At 45.8% G+C, this 20,736-nt stretch overlaps 1 protein-coding gene and 1 long non-coding RNA gene across 2 annotated transcripts in view; one reads left to right on the forward strand and one right to left on the reverse strand.

Annotated features, from left to right (window-relative positions):
• The window catches only part of LOC149354956 (uncharacterized), a 53,340-nt gene extending 43,755 nt beyond the window's left edge, over positions 1–9,585 (forward strand). The window contains exon 7 of the mRNA XM_089576045.1: positions 822–9,585. Coding sequence (XP_089432171.1) covers positions 822–1,102 — 281 coding nt within the window. The 3' untranslated portion in view covers positions 1,103–9,585. The remainder of the gene's footprint in view (positions 1–821) is intronic.
• LOC149354957 (uncharacterized) lies at positions 1,115–20,075 on the reverse strand. The gene is made up of 3 exons (XR_016291407.1): positions 19,938–20,075; positions 12,577–12,750; positions 1,115–1,511 (listed from the first exon to the last, which is right to left on the reverse strand). It is a non-coding gene; the product is annotated as an uncharacterized LOC149354957 (long non-coding RNA).
• Positions 20,076–20,736: the final 661 nt, after the last annotated feature.

Below are 20,736 nucleotides of genomic sequence, written 5' to 3' on the forward strand. Positions count from 1 at the left end.
TGCAGAATGGAAGCCTTAACCTTATCATTTTAACAGACAGCTGAAAGCTTCTCCTTTCCAGCCGTGTAGTGCGGCTCTTTTTTAAACGCTTGAGGATATGTGCTTAGGACTGCTCAGGCCAAGACCTGTGTCACCTTCGAAAGATTCGTAATACCCGCGAGTCTAAACAAGCCTCAGTCATAGGCCGCCAGAAACAAACCAAGTGGGCTGTATATTTTTGAAAATTTCTGTAGGGATTAGCCGAGCCTCAACCTCAGGTACGGTCCTAATACAGCCTGTTTTCTTGTGGCAGGGGGGGTGGCGAGGTTTTGTGTGACTAGGGTGTCAGGAGGTTATGTAATGGAAGGTCGTACTCCAACTGATAGGTTTTCATATCATGGTCCACGACACATTGCAACCTCTCGCTCTCAGCCTCGCCCCCACAGTTCAGGACTTGCTAGCTGCATTTCTATTCAATGGCTTCTTTAGCTGAGGTTAGTGAAGGTGAGCTGGCCATTGTGCATTTCCTGTGGAAGAGGCGGCACAAAAAATAAATACACAATCAGGATGTTCTGGATATGTAGGACATGCCTCAGTGACGGCCTTGTAGTACCACAAGTAGCGCGCCGAACCCAGCGATGTTGCTGAGTAAGAGTTTGCGCTGCGTGTTCCAATGTCGAATGCTTGTCTTAGATTCCCAGATGTTCCGTGGCGCATTGAGCTGTGTGCTGGTAAACAAGTGTTGCTCTGCACATTAACACTTGGACCAAAGCAAATGTTCTTGTAGTCCACATGAGAAATAACGCTAGTTTGTGAATTTGTGTCGCTATGTGTTCGAACAGTGCTGCACAGGACTGGCCCATGGTGGATAACAACTGTTGTGTGGCTGCCTTGGAGAGACACCAGTGGAGCCACACACTTGGGACCACAGAGGCGGCCCTTCCATGTTTTTCCAAGACTTAGGAGCCAAGTGACTGAATTTTGGCCCAGTATTGATACATCAGTATTGCGTATTGTGCTGCCATGCACATTATGTTTACAAGTCATGGCACATTATGTGCTTTTTCGCAGTTTATTTAACGCAACAATAATTGCGTGCCAAAAATTTGTGTTCTGCGTGTGATTATTACATAGCCATGCACAAAAGCTTGCGGTATGTGGTTACGATGCAAAATATTTCAGACCACTATGCCAAAACACGCCATTGAACAGCATTGAATCACGAGGGGAGACACGTGCTGCATCCACTGGAATAATACCAGCTGATATACTGGCGAGGCTGTGTGGAATTTTTTTTTAGAAAATCCGCATACCCGAACTTTTGTCCATGGTTGTACAATGTGAAATTAGACACCCCAGGCCTTCCAGTCAGCCCTCCGGCGGTGGACTGTTGTGTACATTTCAGTCTCTCGACATGGCAGGTGGAGCCACGTGCCACTACCATCCACCTGCCACGGCTGTCAGGTGGTGGGAAGGGGAGGGAGAGATTCCCTCTCCACTTGTAGGGTAGAAGAGGTGAAGCCAGAAGGCGGCTAGCATGGGAAGAACAAAAAAAATGATTGAAAAATTGATAATGACCATACATCAACTTCATGCACAGAACAGAATGACAAGTGTTGCTTTTGTGGGGGTACTCACGCATCCAATTTTTTGGATTGCCCCTTTTCGGGCTCACGAATCCCCAATATTGAAATAATCGATCTCAAAGAAGCAATAACCAAAATTAAAGAGGGCACACTGCTATGCAGGTGTGTCAGCCCGTTCAGGAGTGTCCCAAGATGCTTCTATTTCTCAGGCCATAGTTAATCCTGTGGAAGCCTCTGCGGCTAAAATTGTTGACAGGATTATATCCACTGTCCGAGTGCATATCTGATGCTTGGCAAAGCAGATTAAACTGCAATGACCTATACCATGACAGCCATGCCTTCATTACTGGCTCAACCCTCCTTGTCTAATATCTCCACCCCAGGAACAAATTAAGGCTCCTTCTCCTATTCATAGGTCCGGTATTTCAAATGATGTCCCAATAACTAATGATTCAGACATGGTGGATTTAGATACGCCAATCATCAAATGCAGTGGCTTGTCTGTCTGACCAGTCATGTCTACATCCTGTGCCAAAATCAACAAACACCTGGGCTCTAAGCCAAAGGAAAATACTTTGGGGCAGGCAGTTGCTGCCGCCCGGAAGGTTGTTTTTCAGTCCTCTACTCTAAACTGTGAGTTGTTGGCTTTGTAATTCCAGAGTGCTATCCCTCTTCATAGTGGATGTTTATGTCCCTTGTGGTGTGCAGAACACCAGGCCGCTAGATCTCTTACTCGTTAATTGTTAGAAGTCCGTTCTCTTGGCCAAAGACTTCAGTTCTAATCATGTGTTGTGGGGATATAAGAAGGATCTCTGCAGCAAACGCTTTTGGGATTAGGTTACAAATAACAACATTGCATGTATCCATTCAGTTTTGGCCAGATTCTCTATGCCTAATCCGTATCATGTGTGTTAGATTTAACTTTCTCAGTCCTTGTGTTCCTGTCCTGAATCGGTTGACAGTTGATTGTGGTACATCTAGTGATCACACACGTATCATTGTTGATGTTAAATGTCGCTTACCTTCAGCGTCTTCAAAGATGAGGTGATATGTTCTTTATAACCAGTTTGTTTACTTTGCGCTCTCACTACTCTACTCTCACGTCAGCGGGTAATTCTGCTGAAGAACATAATTCAAAAGAATGCTCGTCTACTGAAGAATACTGGTAAAATGTTCGAATTTCTGATACATACATCAAAAGGGAGCAATTCAACTAGATGGTGGACTGCAGATTGCTCACGGAACTACAGACACAGAAAGGTGGAATGGAAGAAGCTCCTCTGCAATTTCAGCTCGAAAAATTGGCACGAGTGCAAGTTGATTGCAGCTACTTTTAAACGCACAAATTTTACGAGTGAACAACCATTATGAACATGAGCATTTCGATTTCCTAATGAAATCGGGAAACTGACGTGAACTTTTCGGATTTTTAAAAGGCTGGAAAAGACACCAGCTTCAGGAAATTTACCCACCCTCATGTGTATTGACTCTGCAAGAATCAATTGAAACTATTGAAACTATTGCCAAAGGATTAGAGGCGTTTCTCATCTGTACTTCCTTTCATGATCCGTGTTTGTAGCATCAGTGAATCAGATTAAGAATATCTCCCAGATTACCCTTTAAGAACATTTCCCGATCGGTGATGAGGTTACCTCTAGCTGCACCGTGAACCTGGGGTAATGCTTAACATGATAAAGATTCTCTTTGAGGAGTCTCCAAACCCTTTATTACAGCATTGATCCAAGCATTCAATATGGTTGGATTCCTCCTGATTAGAAACTCGCCACAATGTGATCCCTTTACCTAAAAAAATGGTGGCAGCTATTCTCTTCACACTATGAGACCTATTTTATTGACATCCAACGTGGTTAAATATCATCAGCCACTTTCAAATTTGTTTCTGTCCAAAATGTTCCATATGGAACGCACATGCCGACCTCGAGAGTCGAGTTCTCGTTGCGCGGCGATAAAAAATGCGTTCTCCCTTTGGTAACATTAGATGTAGCCAAAGCTTATGACTGTGTGGGACACAACATATTCTAGCAAAGACTGCACACTCTGCAGCTTCCATGCTACCTAATTGCGTTCCTATATATCTGCATTCCTAATATCTGCGTTCCTAAAAAATGGGAGTTTTTTTGTATGCTCAAAGGTGTCAACTCTGGAAGATAAAACCAAACTAGAGTTGTTCCTCGGGGGGCAGTCCTTTCACCCGTGCTCTTCAATATTCTGCTGAGCTCTACTCCCAGCCATCACCAAATTTGAACGTACGTTTATGCAGATGACATTGCATTTTTCTTGGCTTCTTCTGACATTCAATCTCTTTATGCGCGTCTGCAAGCGTACCTGAATTTGCTTCAGAGTTGGTTGTGTGCCTTGCGACTCACATATGTTAACAATTGCGCTATCCTTGTTTTTTTAATCAAAGATACCGTTCATCTGTCTCTAACTCATGAGCAACAAAATATTCCTCAAGTTCAGTCTTTAAAATATCATGGTGTCATCTATCCCGACAACCTCCCATGGCGATCTCACACTGACCATGTTGCAGTAAAAGGGGCTCTCGCTGTGGGCATGTTGCGTAGATTAAGTAATCCTCAGTCTGGAATGCGGAGAAATGCACTTTTATTGATTTGTTTTATGTACGTCTGACCAATTTTTGAATTATCTGTGCTGTTTTCTGGTACAGCTATTTAGAAAATTGCCTCACTGGTTCTTCTGGAGCGGATGGTTCTACGGTTGTGCCTTGGCCTCCCCAGATTTGTAAGAATTACACCTTCATTATTGATATCTAAATTTCTCACTCTTCAGACGTACCTCAGGATATATGAATCAAGTTTCCATCGCTCCCTGTCTATTTTTGTTTTGCAACCGACCTCCTCTTTGGAATCCACTGGCCTAGATTTCATACGCCATAGGTAGTACCGTACAAAAATTCAACCTATAAATGTAATCTTGTCTAATATATCTCCAACATAAAACAATGGGTCTTCCATGAAAATTGTATATGATGGCATGTTCCTAATGAATGCTAAGCACTTGCAACACATCCTTCTTATTACTCCTTCCGAATTTCAGCCTTTTACACAAGATATGGGTACCAGGTTACAGCAATGTGACAGTCAATGAAGTTTCTGATAGTCTAGCAAAGGCAAAGGCCAGCAGCTTTGTGACAGCATCACTATTACAGCGAGTAGCGATAACGCACTGCATCACTCTGGATAGAGGAAGTGCGACTGGAATTTCGAAGTTAATGATGAGGGCAAAACCGTGCCGAAAGTTGATAAAAGCAGGATCCTCAGACTCTCGAACCAAGAGGAGGATTATAACAACGCATTTCTCAAGAAACTCAGCAACTACGCTGTGCAAGTAACAGGTGCTTTAAGGAGGGTCGCATAGCCTCCTGAAATTCACGCAGGCGTGTATCATTAGCAGAATTTACTACGCCACAGCATTCCTCGATATGAGAGTGGACAGGAAAGATAGTATTGACGCACTTATTATTCGTTGTATCAAGAGGGCACTGGGCCTACCTATCTCTACCTCTACAGACCACCTCTTGAAATGGGGGTACATAAAAGTTGGACTTAACTACCCGAGGCGGTGCGAATTGCCCAGCTCAAAAGACTGAATGCAACGAGTACAGGCCGGAGCATTGTGGAGTGTGCAGGCTGAAATATCGATCAGGGAATATGTGACAAGTTCACCCTACTGCTACAATGTCGCGAGAATATCATAGTTGCCCCCCTCCTCGGACACACGCACCTAGAACACCATAGGGAAAGACGGGAGAAGAAACAGGAGGCACTAGAAAAAAGGGCCAGGAAATTTACGGCAGGAGAGGTAGCCTATGTGGAAGCAGCGAGTGGCAGGCCGGGGACCAACGGCCGAGGTGCACCAGCTGCTGCCACCTCCGTTAGGGGTAGAAACGTAAATACGGCTGAGGAGGTCGCTATGCCGCTGACTTGCTCCGGAACCAAGGCTAGTCTGATTCTTAGCGACAGCAAAACTGCAATCTAGAAGATCAGAAAGGGCAGGAGCTCATTGGAAATGGCTCGCATCCTGTCTGCAGCCAAAATCTATCGCAAGATCTCCATAATTTGGGCTCAAGATCACACATTTTTCCTGGTAACTTGGCGGCCCACATGTTAGCCCAAGATCTCTGCTTCTAGGTAAAAAGCAGATCGACTGCCAGGGGATGGACAAAAAAAAATTTTCTTTTTTCGTGGACGAACTTTTGTAAACATACGTGGAAATTGTCAAGAACTATTGTTAGGAAGACGTCTGATGCCACCACCGGATCGAGGATTAAACAGTAAAGAGGCCATCACCTGGCGACGATTAAAGGCCGAAAGATTGAAAACCTGTTCTGGTTGTTTTGCATCCAGGTAGACAATAGGAAAGACAATAAATGAAAAACCTGGAGAGCGAGGGCAACCCTCAATCACACAATCTGGCACGAGCCAGGATCCCTGGACGCTGAGGAAAATATTGAATGTGAAGAAGCCTGGGAGGCCCTGTAATGGAGCGAGGTCCCCACCAACCAGTAACGAGCTGTTGCCTGATGGCTGAAGCCATGAAGAACCACTATTTTTGGCAGTCTTTGGTCACAGATGTCCCAGCCCCCGTTTCCTAGGCCTGCATGCCAGGGGCGGGGAGTTGGGGGCCTCCTACATCGTTCGAAATAAAGTTTAATCATGACCATCATCCGTACACTGAGTTGTTTCTTATTTGAGTAACTGATTTATTGCCTATAGGCGATATGCACTGGCGCACAGCCACGGAAACTGTGGTGTGCCGTCGCCACCCGCCATGATTGAGGTGCACATCGCGCTCGGAACGGCAGAGATCTTGAGGTGGTGAGCCACGTACTTCAAGCGGACGTTCGCGTTCCGCGTGATGTGGAGGAACGGCTTTCAAATACCTCGCTGGACAGACTGGAGGTAACCAATGTATGTCTATTTTATCGCAATTACCATCTAAACTAAAGCACAATGTATGATTCCTCGAATACACGAGCCAGCCCTGGAAGACATTGGTATATTATGGAACTGGCTAGGCCTCGCCATCTAGCTCTAATCTCGAAAAATTTTCTTCCTTAATGTTGCTTCATCAAGCAAAATCTGCCGAATAAGCATCATATGAGCAATGGTGTCTAACAGTATTCTATTTAATTATGGCAGGCTAGTAAATCACTCATGTGGAGGCACCATGTGATCCGTGGCTTCGCAACAATGCCTAGGGTTTTGATTTAGGTCATTGAACGCAATATTTTCTCTCTTGCTTTTCAATCAAAATTGAACCTGCAACCCCATAACCGGTATCTAAACGCCATAGCGAATTAGCCACCGAGGCACAGCGTAAGAGCCTGCCCTTACGGTGTGCCTCAGCGTTCACCTGGATGAAGACCTACAAGGTAAATTCCTTCTGAGTAACGGTCTTCATAGTAAAGGCCTAGCAAAGGCCTATCTCCACCGCTACTGACCACCAGTTCGCAATGCGGGTATATAAAAGCCGAGGCAGTGCGAATTGCCCAGCTAGAAAGACTGAGTACAATGAGTACGGGCCGAAGCATTTGGGAGTGGGTGGGCTGAAAAATCAATCAGAGAATATGTGACAGGATTGCCGTACCGCCAAAATATCGCGAGAATATCATAGTTCCCCCCTCCCCTGCAACATCCACGCAGAACACCATAGGGAAAGGCGGGAGAAGAGGGCGGAGGTAGTAGCTAAAAGGGCCAGGAAATTTAAGGCAGGAGAGGTAGCCTACGTGGACGCAGTGAGTCGCAGGTCGGGGGCGGCGGTCACCTCGGTAGCCAAAAGCCGAGGTGCACCAGCCGCTGTCACCTCCGTTAGTAGTAGAAACACAGATACGGCTGAGGTGGTCGCGATACCGCCTACTTGCTCCGAAACCAGGGCTATTTTGATTCTTAGCGACAAGAAAACTGCAATCTAGAAGATCCGAAAGGGCTGGGTCGCGTTGGAAATGGCTCGCATCCTGTCCGCAGCCAAAATCGATCGCAAGCTCTCCACAATTTGGGCCCAAGCACACACATTTGTACCCGGAAACGAGGCAGTCCACGTGTTAGCCCGAGATCTCTTCTTCCGGCTACCCAGCCGCTCGATGTCAGGGGATGGACGAACGCATGGAGGGAAAAAACATTTTGTTCTTTCATGGACGAAAGTTTGCCAACATACGTGGAAATCGTCAGGAACTATTTTTAGGAAGATGTCTGATGCCACCACCAGATTGAGGCTTAAACAATAAAGAGGCTGTCGCCTGGAGACGATTAAACGCCGAAAGTTTTGGAAACCTCTTTTGGTTGTTTTGCACCCATGTAGACAATAAGAAAGGTGATAAATGTATAAAACTTGCAGAGTGAGGGCGACCCTCGTTCACAAAATTTGGGACGACGCCAGATCCCCGGGTGCTGGGGAAATATTGAGCGGAGAAGCCTGGGAGGCCCTGCTACGGAGCGAGCTCTCCATCGACCAGTAATGGGCTGTTTGCCTGACAGCTGAAGCAACGAAGAACCAGTGTATTTTCGGCAGTCTTTAGTCACGGATGTTCAGGACTCGTTCCCTAGGCCCGCATGCCAGGGGTGGAGAGTAGGGGGCCTCCTACATCAATGGAAATAAAGTTTTAATCATGATCATCATCCATACACTGAGTTGTTTTTTATTTGAGTAACTGATGTAATGCCTATAGATGGTATGTGCTGGTGGGCAGCCACGCACTGTGATGCGCCGCTGCCAGCCACCATGACTTAGGTGCACGTCGCTCTTGGAATGGCAGAGATCTTGAGGTGGTGAGCCCCGTACTGCAAGCGAACGTTCTGCGCGCTGCGGAGGAACGGCTTTCAACTACCTCGCTGGACAGACTGGAGGTGACCAATGCATGTCTATTTTATCACAATTACCATCAAAACTAAAGCACAATATTGGTTGCCTCGACCACACCGGCCGGCCCTGGAAGACATTGGTATTTTCTGTAACTGGCTAGGCCTAGCTGCCTAGCTCTGATCCTGAAACTAAAACACGTGGACCCGACATTCATAGCAGGTGCAAATTCTGCGGGCAGTATGCTGACCTATACCACATGGTGTGGGCCTGCCAGTTAAATACAAATATAGCAGTTATAAATCAGCCAATTTCCAGGAAGGCCTGGGAGGTGGCCCTGTCCAGCTCAGAACTGGAGGCCCAGCGGTCCCTGGTCCAAAGAGCATGGGCACTGGCGGCGGCCAATGGTGTCCCAGAACAGGGACTGCCACTCAGGTCAATGACCATCCACACCTCCCTTTCCCAATTCAGTACAGTGTCGCGATAAATGTTTTCTCCTCCTTAATGTCTCTTCAGCCAGCAAAATCTGCCGAATGAATGTCGTACAAACAATAGCGTCTAATGGTAGTGCGTTGCGTGTAGTAATTCTATTTAATTATGGGGTGCTAGTAATTCACTGATGAGGAGGCACTATGTGATTCGTGGCTTCGCAACAATGCCTAGGATTTTGATTTAGGTCATTGAACAAGACTGTTTGTCTGTTTCAATCAAACTTTTACCGCCGTGTCCAAAATTGAACCTGCAACTCCGTACCCAGTATCTAAATGCCAAAGCGAATTAGCCACCGAGGTACACCATAAGAGCCTGCCCTTACGGTGAGCCTCAGCGTTCACCTGGATGAAGACCTTCAAGGTAAATTTCTTCAGAGTAAAGGATGATGGTAAAGGCCTTGTGGTGAAGGTCTTCCTGGTAAAGACCTCAGGTAAAAGTCTCTTAGGCAAAAGGCCTTTATGTTAAAGGGCTGTGAGGACCTTAAGTGCCCATCATAACTAGCTCTATTTCACGGCACTCCATGCTGAGCCATTCTAAACCATACTACACGATCTGCAATATTTAAGGCGTAAACCTTTGTTGGTTCACAAGTGGAATGGATGGAAGTTGTCTGCAGGTGTCCGCACAAATCATCAATCATTAGTTCCATGGTAATCAAAATAAAATGTAAAAGTTGACAAGCAACATGTTTGTAATGAGAGTAGGGATGGTAAATAATAAAAAATAGTAATATTGACAATGGTATCTACTGACAGTAATAGTGCTAGAGTTAGTGATATAGTGCTACAGACAGTGATAGTGATGAAAGCGATGATGATAGCGTTAGCGATGATAGTAATGAAGGAACCTGATGTAGAAAAATAGAATATAAAAAGGGAGTGAGAAAAAAGTTGACAAATGAAAAAAAAATACAGAAACAATGAAAAAGAAATGAACATAAAAAATAAGAAAAAACAAAACAAAAAAATTAAAAAGAAAAATTGAGCGAGAAATGGAAGAAAGGGATTGGATTGGAAAACGTTTATTGTCAGCACTGAGCCCTAGTGGGCATTATACTAGGTGGCTTCGAGCCCATGGCTCTTGGTGACCTTGTGAGCCCACTCAGTGGCCCGGACTTGTGTCAACGTGTCTGAGCTGGCCAGTATAGCCTCCCACCGCTCTGGAGAAGGGACTGGCAGTAAGTCCGCCGGTGGCGGCGCCTTTTTTGCAGCTCCATAAAATGTGGTCATATCCGGCTATCTCGCCGCATTGTTTGCCAGTAGCGTTGTATTGTGTTGGATACATGTGTGCTAGTCTCGACGGGCTAAAGAAGGCTCGCGTCTGGAGCCGACGCAACGTTACCTCCTGGCTTTTGTCGAGCTTTTTGTCTGGTGGCGGATAGATCGTCCTTTCCAGTTTAAACTGATTGGTGTATTCGTGAAATGATATGAATGCATCTCTCGTAAAATTTGGGGACTCAACCCAGCTCACTGCTCGGCTGACATAACCTCGAGCTATACTGTGAGCCAACTTGTTTCCCCTGTTCCCTGAGTGTGCCGGCACCCATATTAGTTCCACCTCTCTTTGATCCCAGTCTTTATGTCTTAATATTCGTTCTGCCTCCTGGGAGATCATACCCCGCGCAAAATTGTTGATAGCCACCTTGGAGTCGCTAATTATGGTGACTGCTTTGGTGCTGGCCATTGCCATGGCGATAGCCGCCTCCTCCGCTGTCCCTGAGTTTTTTGTTTTGACCGAACCGGCCGTTAATGTTTCACCTGAGTCGTTCACGGCCACGACCACAAAGGAGTCGCCTCCTTCGTATTCCGCCGCATCTACATAGGTTGTGTATTCCGAGCCTTCGAGCTTGGCTTCAAGGGCCTTTGCTCTGGCTCTCCTCCTGCCTTCGTGAAAAGCAGGGTGCATGTTTTTTGGAAGTGGTTTAATAGTGAGTAATTTTCTAACTTTGGTCTGTCATTTTGCCTGCGCGTTTCTTTCCGGAATTCTATCATGTAATCCTAGGTTGCTCAGGATCTTCTCCCCGGGGGTGAGGTCGCAAGCCTCGCTAATTGCGCAAATATATGTGCCTCGCATAGTTCCGTGGTGGTGTTGTAGATCCCCAGTTTAAGAAGTCTTTCCGTAGGAGTGCAGTGGGGCAGCCCCAATGGTGCTTTATATGCCTGCCTTATGATCCCATCTATTTTGTTCTGTTCCGCCAGCCCTAGCTTGAGGTAGGGAACGGCGTAAACTATTCTGCTTATCACGAAAGCCTGAACCATTCGGCAGAGATCTTTCTCTTTGACTCCCCGTCTTTTGTTAGCTATTCGCCTTATGAGCCTCGTTGTCATGTTAATTGTGGACTTAAGCCAGTTTATTGTCTCTATGTTCTTTCTATTGTCCTGTATTATAAGTCCTAGGACCCTGATTTTGTCAACTCTGGCTACCGGAGTCTCATTTACCAGTACGTGAATGTCTCCTGCGTTGGTATCGCGTTTGCTAGCCCCCCGGATCACCAGAAGTTCGGATTTGCTTGGCGAGCATTTTAGTCCTGCCCATTCCGCGTATTCCTGGACAATATCGATCGCGTGTTGGAGATTTTGTTCTATTTCCCCATCCTTCCCTGTATGCGTCCATATTGTTATGTCATCCGCATATAGCGTATGGTTTATACCTTCGACAGTCTTCAATAGCGGCGGTAGGTTCTTCAACGCCAGGTTGAATAAGAAAGGAGAGAGCACTGAGCCCTGCGGAGTTCCCTTGTCTCCCAGCTTAATAGTTTCTGACTGGATGTCTCCTAGATTTATTTCTGCGGTTCTGCCAGTTAGAAAGTCCCTTACGTAATCGTAGATCCACTTTCCAGGGGCAATCTCCGCCAGATTAGTTAGTATGACCTAGTGTTTGACGTTATCGAAGGCTTTATGTAGGTCTAGGCCCAGTATAGTTTTGGCGCCCCCTTTGCTGGGCGGGTCTATGATGTCTGCTTTGAGCTGGAGCATGACGTCCTGCGTGGACAACTTGCTCCTGAAGCCTAGCATTGTTTCAGGAAATACCTCCCTTTCCTCTGCGTATTCCTGGAGTCTGTTTAATATGACATGTTCCATCAGCTTCCCCAGGCAGGACGTTAGCGATACCGGCCTGAGGTTGCCCACTTCAAGTTTCTTCCCGGGTTTTGGAATAAAGACTACTTTGGCATGTTTCCATTGTGAAGGTAGACTACCTCGTTTCCATATCTCATTTAGGTAATCTGTGACTGCCGTGACCGAGACTAGATCTAGGTTCCTTAGCATTTTGTTGGTTACCCCAACTGCCCCCGCTGCCGACGTGGTTTTTAGTTGACTCATTGCTCTCCATACCTCCGCTATCGAGATGTCCGCATCTAGCTGTGTGTTTTCTGCTCCTTGGTAAGCTGGAGATGAACCCCATTTGTCTGTGTTAAGGTACCTGCTCTTCAGTTCCTCTATTAGGTGCATGGCTGTTCCCTGGTATTTGTGAATCAATCGTTTAAACTTCAGCTCGTAAGCAGACTCAAGTGCAATCTTGTAATTTTTTTCCCCAGCAGCACTGAGTGCTACTACAGAATTGCTAGTGGGTGATAAATGATGCTGTGGATGCAGAACACATGGCTCCTACTTCTACAAAACTGATTCACTACGTAACATTTTCTTACAGTATACCTGAATGCAGCTTCAAAGATGGCTACCTTGAAGCGGCATAATGGATGTCTGCGTGAGGGTATCTTGACGCTGCAGCTTGGCTGAGCTGCACGCTTGCGCTCCTGCTCTTCCTCAGCAGCAAGAAGCTGCGGCTTCAGGAAGCCGTCACACTGGTCGCCCGAGTGGACCTGGTGGTCGTGGTGCCCAAGTACCAGCTCAACCTGTTCAGTGTGAGTGTAGACAAACGAGAGTTGTTTTGATTGATGTTGAGAGCAGTAAATATGTGTAATAGATTTAAAGACAAATGTTCTTTTTATTTTATTATTTTTTTTTCATTGTGACCAAAGGAGTATTTTTCAGCACTTCAAAATAATATGCTAAGCTGTTCAGTTGCCAAATAGTGATCAGGGCCTTGAATGTATATGCAAATGCAAAATTCGATTGAATACACGAAAGGCGCAAATATTCACATACTTCTACAGTGTTGTGGAAACAATTCTCAAGCAACGTTACAAAGAAAAATCAAATATTACTTTAGAGCAAGCTTAGTAAACTCTTTTGATTACTGATATAAATATCCAAGCTTCTCTCTAACATATCTGAGACGTCACACACTCTGCAAAATGAGATAGAAGGATTGAGATTGAAAAGTTGCCAACATGTTCCAAGGGTCACAGGATAAGTGCAATGTGACACTGATGATTTGCAAAAGAAGCTGCTGACGTTCAAATGCTCATTCCTGCAACGCAGCAGACTGCAGTGCTCCCATTCTTTAGCATTCTCCTTATCCTCCTTCTGCTCAGTACTAGAGATAATAAATGCTTGTGCACAAATGAGGTAGTTAAGGGTGAAAACAACTGTTAATGTTCACTGCCATCTGCCTGTGTTTCTACTCACCAGACGGAGTTACTAATAATTATCTTCAAAAACTAAATGGCGAAACATGCCCGATGGGTGCACAAAGTGGAAGAAGGCATACTTATTAGCACGGCATGAACAGCATTTCTTGCATTGGTGAGCAAAGGACTGCTACGACTTGTAATGCAAGGAGGCGAGGCTATTAAATATTTTATTTTCCTTTTTTCTGGTGTGGTTTGGATAGGGTGCTTTGTTTATTTTCTTAAAGGTGCAGTGAAGAGGAATCTGAACTCGTCTTTTTGCCGCGGGAACTCAATCTACACGTTCCAAGCATTCTTAGAAACCACAATTTATTGCCCTGTGTGGCCGATTTCCCTAATTAAATAGAATTAACGTCTCGCTCCCGCTTTTTTTTAACTCCCCTGTATGGTGGGCGGAGTCGACCAACGCGTGGAGTGCCTTTCACCCACTTCCATGGCAGCTTGCCGCTCTGCCATCAGCGAAGTAATACAAAGTAGTCCATAGAAGCAAATAGTCTGCGCGTATTTTTATTTCTGCGGACTCATTTTGTGGCTATATTATCTGCGAATGAAACGATTTATTCACGGAAACCTAAAGAACAAATCGAAAGCAAAGCCTCTACGCAGCTGGTAGAAAGGCACTCCACACGTTGGTCGACTTCACCCGTACGGGGAGAATTCAAAAAATAAAGGCGGGAGCCGAACGTTAATTCAATTTAATTAGGGAAATCAACCATATAGAGCAAAACGTCGCAGTTTCTAAGAATGCTCGGAACATGTAGATCGAGTTCCCATGGCAAAAAGACGAGTTCAGATTCCTCTTCAGTGCACCGTTAAGGGAAACAACGTGAAGCACGTTATTGTAAGCAACACATAAAGTGACCAAGAGGTGGAAGGGAAGAAAGGAATCCCAGCAATGGGCCTTTCTTGAAATTTCTTTAAGCCTCATGGTTCTTAAGTATAGATCATATTGAAAATACCAATGACCGGTGATTAGTTATTCCCAACTTTCTTCTGATTATTCCACAGCTTTCTTTTACTCTACTTTGACTTTCGGTTTGTTTCATAGTGGGCCATGAAGAAACACAAGATGCAATCTAACACAAGTGAATTTGATTTCCCGCAGGAAGAAAAGAACGGCCTGTGAGTGTTGTCTGTAGGTGCCCTCTGGCAGCTCAAAGCGTGCATACACAGGGCATTCGAGCTCAGTTTCCAGAGGCCGTGCCGGCCGTGCGAAGAGGATTGCAACTTCTCACTGCCCCCAGCTGGCTGTGACAAGAAGCTGGTAACATTTAAGTCATCAGTACCTCCTTCTGGGTCCCCAAACAGAATGTGCTTTTCGCACACTAATTCTCAATGCAACTATCAAAGTGACGTTACAGAAAAAAGTGAAAATGGCCACGGTCGAAACTCTGAAAGGATTCATTCGAGGCAGTCTCGGAAAGTCCAACAACACGACGGTACGGAATTTGGGCAGAATATTGAAAGAAAATGCACGAAGTTATGTCCCCTAGCCTGTGCCAGAAACTACATCAAGCTTAACTCAGTGAAGAAAAAAAACAACAGTGAAACACGAAATACTATTCATAAAAATGTTTAAAAATAATCGAAGTGAAAAAACTAAAAACTGGAGCCCTCACCGGCGTTGTCTTTGTGCCACTTTTAGAAGTGTTTTCTTTTTCTGTGTTTTTTTCTGGCCCTTCTAATCTAATGCTACTTTTTTGAATGCTAGGTTTCACCTGTGGTTCTGTTGGGTGTATTTCGGGTGCCCAGTTTTCTTGTTGGGTCTGGTGACAAGTTTTCTCTACTGTACATTTGGCTCACAGTTTGAAAAGGAAAAAAAAAGATCATGGTACGATAACACAATTGATGCGACAATTCTGTGAAAGCAGATAGGTTTACCCTAAATTATCACTTTGATGTTTTCACTTTAATGAATGCTTTTGGTTGAAGCCTCGGACGCAATAGTTTTTCTGGAGAGAAAATAAAGGTGGAGATGAGTTGATAGTGGTGGGTGGTTTTGTGGAAAGTGCAGGTGGGTGAGGGTTGGTGGTGGGTGGGGAGAAATCCCCTAGAAAAGGGGAGGTGCCTGGTGGGTGGCGTTTCTGGAGGGCAGCTGCTTTACTCACTACTTGTTTAAATTCGATTCCACCGTCGAAGATTGGTTCGGCTGCAGCAGGGGTTTCTGGTGGGCAGATGCCTTCTGGAAGGAGAGGAAGGAGGTCTGGTGGTGCGTGGTGCATCCAGAAAGTAGAGTTCATTGCTGAATGGTGCCTCTGAAGGGTGGCAGTGGGCGGGGATGAGGAGGTTGACCGAGGGTGGCAGTGCATAGATGGGCAGCTACCTAGTTAGGGGGGTGATGTGTGGAGTGGGGCTGGGAGGACATGGTGTTGCCACACAGGCTTCAGCCAACTAGATGGGTGTTTTGCCAATGGACAGTAGCTACTTCTGGAGTAAACAACGAAGAAAGTTCATATGTTCTGCACATATTTGGATTGTTGTACAGTGGATGCGCGCTAAATGAATCTCGCATAAACGAAAGTGCCTCTTAAATTAAGCAATTTCAAAACACTTATTTGATTTCCTTTAATATCTGTACTAAGTCACGCTCGACAATCGAAACTCCATTCTTCGTGCAACACTGATAATTGAAACGGAAACTGAAGATGTGCCGCATCGACATCGCCAGTCTCTGTTGTTGTGGATACACAGAATCCAATCCAATCCATTCCCGCACTCATTTTTTTTCCTCTGACGTCATTTTGTACTTTGTGCACGTTACTCAGTTCGTTGCTCAACGTTATTATTTGCTTTTTACGTGCGTGGTTATGGAGTCGACTACGAAAAAGTGTCCCCATAATGCGTTGACTTTAGACACTAAAATGAAGGTTCTCCAAGACTTGAAGTGTGGCAAAGAATCGAAAACTTCCATCACAAAACGGCACGGGATTCCAAAATGCACAGTTTCGAGGATTCTCAAGGATCGGGTGAAGATTGAGACAGCATTTAACAGCGGCGCATTCGCCCCCAACAGAAAAAGAATGCGCCAGGCCGACCACGGGCAGCTCGAGAAGGTACTTTTCCTTTGGTTTAAGTGGGCCAAAGCTCGAACATTCCGCTAAGCGGGCCTATTTTGGAGGAGAAGGCGAGAAAGATCGCACTCCAAATGGGAATTGAAGATTTCAGGTTCAATGACGGCTGGCTAAGCCGTTTCAAGGAGCGCCAAAGCCTTGTTTTTCGTACTGTAGCAGGTGAGAGTGATGCGGTAGACAAGGATGTATGCACAGACTGGCAAAAGCAGAAGCTCCAAGACGTCCTCGCAAATTATGATCCCAAAGACATTTTCAACGTGGATGAAACGGCGCTTTCTTATAAGCTCCTTCCCAACAAGTCTCTGAGCTTCAAAGGTGAGAAGTGGGGGAAAACACAGCAAAGATCTTGTCACTGTGCTGGTTGGAGCCAACATGGACGGCTCCGAAAAACTGAAGCTTTTGGTTATCGGGAAGGCGAATAGACCCCGTGCTTTTAAGGGTGTGAAAGAACTGCCCGTGCTTTACCATGCCAATACCAAGGCATGGATGACTCAGGCCATTTTCGAGACCTGGTTGAGGCAGAGAGATGCCGAGTTCGCAAGGAAAGGCAGGAAGGTAGTGTTTGTTGTGGACAAATGCCCGGCGCATGGGGAATTGAAAGACCTAAATGCTATTCAGGTAGAGTTCCTCCCTGTCAACACGACAGCCATACTCCAGCCCAGGAATCAGGCTGCCATTCACAACCTGAAAGTGTTATTTCGTCTCCATGTCCTGAGAAGGATAGTTCTGTGTATGGACAGAGAGAAGGTCTACAGCATAGACCTTCTTTCTGCCATTCACATTTTGGCTCATGCATGGGGCAAAGTTACTGCAACAACCATCCAGCGATGCTTCAATCATGCGGGCTTCTTCACGGAAGCAGTGGCCATGGATGAAGAAACCACTGATGTTGCCGAAGTGGAAGCCGCTTTCAGTCTTCTGGCTCCTGCGTGCAGCACTGGCATGCTATCTGTCCAGGAATATGAGGCAATTGATGATGACATAATTACCTGCCGTGAGGACACTTTATCCGACATCGTGAAAGAAGTTGAAGAAGCATCTGGTGATGAAAGTGAGGAAGAGCTCGGTCACGACGACAGCCAGGACTGCCCAGCGTCAGTGAACGAGGCAAGCCAGGCAGTAGAGGTGCTTCAGCAATTCTTTCAAAGAGAAGGATGCTTAGAGCACACGTGTGGCCTAAGCAGGATGGATGCGTACTTGGTAAAGAAGCGGCACACCAGCCTGAAGCAAACCACTTTGCACAGCATCTTTGGGGGTCACAACCCTTAAACAAAACTACCAATAAATGAAACATAGTTCCTTGTCCCCATCAAGTTTAATTTAAAGGGATTCCACTGTACTAGATAATTTTGTAACAGTTAGATCATGCATGTCTCATTTCGTGTTTGACAACAAATACGAATCAGAAAGCACCTGAAATTTTGATCACGTGATATTAAGGAACCCCGGGTGGTCGAAAATTTCAGAGCCCCTCACTACAGCGTCCCTAATTGCCTGAGTTGCTTAGGAACATAAAACCTCACATACCGAGTAGTATTTGTTAGTAATTTTATTCCAGAGCTATTTCCTAATGGTCAGTAAACATATGTATGTAGACCCAGCTTGAGTGTCAGGACAGGACACAAACAACTTCCACACAGACACCACTACGCTTGTTTCTGCATTTACTTTGCATCATTTCTCAGCATTTATACTGAACACATTATAAATATCTAATTGAAGGGGACACTTAAGCTCTGCCTCAAAAGTATCACGCGACAGCGTTTATCGGTTACTGCCCTTATCTGCAGACTTGCTCATTCTCGACTTTAAGTGCTAGATCTCTGCGAGCCCTCATACCACCCCTTGTGCGGTGGTGAAACGGTTATGCTATGCGCCACTGCCCGATGATCACAGGTGCTGCCACCGGTGCGGCTTGAGACCTATGTTGCTCTTCCCGAGGAACTCCTTGCGACCATTAATTAATTAATTAATTAATTAAACTCCCTCCTGCCAGAGTGGCCAGTTTGCTCACAATCCGGTGGCCAGGTTGTGATGACGGCGCTAGGTCACTTGACCTAGGTCAAGTGCTTCTTATCCGAGGCTGCTTATCTGAGGTTTCTGCCCTGTCAAAGATCTGTGCTCAGCACTGCTTAGGCAAAGACCTGTGGTCACCTTCGAAAGATTCGGAATGTTATGAGGTAAAACAAGCCATGGGCATGGGCCCGGACACAAAATGGGTGCGCTGTATATTTTTGACAAATTCTGTTGGAAGTATCTCAGCCTCAACCTCAGTTACTGTTTTAATAAAGTATGTTTTTGTGTGTCAGGGGGAGGTGGGGAAGTCTTGTGCGGGATGTGGAGTCAGGAGATTGGGCAATAGAAGGTTGTACTTCAACTAATATGGTTTTCACACCGTGGTCCAGGACACATTGTATTTGCACAAAGGGGATGTTCCAGATATGTAGGACATGCCTCTGTGATGGCTCTGTAGTATCACCAGGAACCCACAGAACCCAGCGATGTTACTGTGCTGCCTATTCACATATCAAATGCTTGTCATAATTCCCAGAAGTTCCACTGGTCCTTTGAGCTGTGTGCTGGTATAGGCGGAAGGTGAACAAGTGTTGCCTCACACATTACAACGTGGTGGACCAAAGCAAGTGTTCTGTGGAGACCACATGACAAATCTCATTAGTATGTGAATTTGTGTTGCTATGTGGCGGACCCTTGGAATGTAGGGTCTTCCCCGCGTTGGACGACAGTGGTTGTGTGGCGGCCCTGCAGAGACCAGTGGACATCCACCACTGGAGCCGCAGCATGCTTGCGCCTGCAGCTACTAGCCACAGGGTTTGGTGATGTCATCCTCTGGAACCTGCAAACATGCATGGCCAGCAGCTACCAGCTTTATCAAGCGCAGTGGACCGAGCGCTTGGAAAAGACTTCTCCAAGCAGATTTCTGGCAGCGACACTGTATGTTTCCGAGACTTTCGAGCCAAATCAATTTTTGGCCCAGAATCAATTAGACGTGATGGCGTATAGTACTGCCATGCACTTTGTTTTCACAAGTCATGGCAAATTCTCGACTTTTTGTAGTTTGTTTAATGTAATATTTACTGTGTGCTAAAAAATTGTGTTATGCGTGTGATTATTACTTAAGTGTGCATAAAAGCTTGCGGCATGCAGGTTCGACGGAAACTAATTCTTCGTAGTTGGCCAAACACACTAATGAACAGCATTGAATCACGAGGCCACATGTGTGCTGCATCCCCTGGAAGATTAACAGCCGGTTGACTGGTGAGGCGGCACGGAAATCTTTTTTCTCCTGCAAACGCGCACACCCCGCACTTTTGTCCATAACTACATTGTGAAGCCACCTCCCCAAACCTTGCATTCAGTTCCTCGTAGGTGGTTTGTAGTGCTCAATGTATTTGAAAGAATTAGCATTTCAGGCCTCACCATGAAAAAGTGTCCGTCGTTGTCCGGCGGCCTTGTGGTGCACACACTTGACTCGTGCTACCTGGCAGGTGGAACCACGTGCCACTACCATCCACCTGCCATGGTTGTCTGGTGGCAAAATGGGCAGCGAGGAATTTCCCTCTCAAAGTGTAGGGTAGAAGAGATGAGGCCGGGAAGGTTGCTAGCATGGGAAGGACAAAAAGAAATAGATTGTAAAATTGATAAGGGCTAATAATTGCTACCAGAGCTCAGCGGAAGGAAAAATGACCAAGAATACTAAGGAAAAGCGCAGCAAGTTGCTCAGCAGTTTGCTGTAAAGAGCGAGAAAATACTAACATGGAAAATTAGGCGTGTTGGTACATGTCTTGAACAAATAAATAGCAGCGCAAGGAGACGAGGACTAGACGAGACAACAAGGACGGCACAACTTCCTCACAAGCTGTCAAAGCTGTACAAGATGACTGATCCCGAGACAGCAAAGCAAAAGAACTGTGGGAAGAAGCATCGGTGGCCCTTTGTTGAATGCGCAGAAGGCGTGGTATACGAAATTCCGTTAATCGGTGGCAAAACTTATGTCGGCGAAACTGGGAGATGCGTGAGTGACAGGCTGAGGGAACATGCCAAAAACGTAGATAATGCCTTTAAAGAAAAAGATTTTGAAGGACTTCTGGCTGCCCACTGTCTCACGTGCGAAGAATATTCCCGAGACCTTGCTAGCACCGTCAATAGAAAAAAGAATAATCAACGTGTAACACGCAAAATCATTGAATCAGAGTTCATTTATAATCGGGGAGAAGCA

Source organism: Amblyomma mixtum, chromosome 3 (genome assembly GCF_055824585.1).
Source record: "Amblyomma mixtum isolate Tamu chromosome 3, ASM5582458v1, whole genome shotgun sequence".
Taxonomy (NCBI): domain Eukaryota; kingdom Metazoa; phylum Arthropoda; class Arachnida; order Ixodida; family Ixodidae; genus Amblyomma; species Amblyomma mixtum.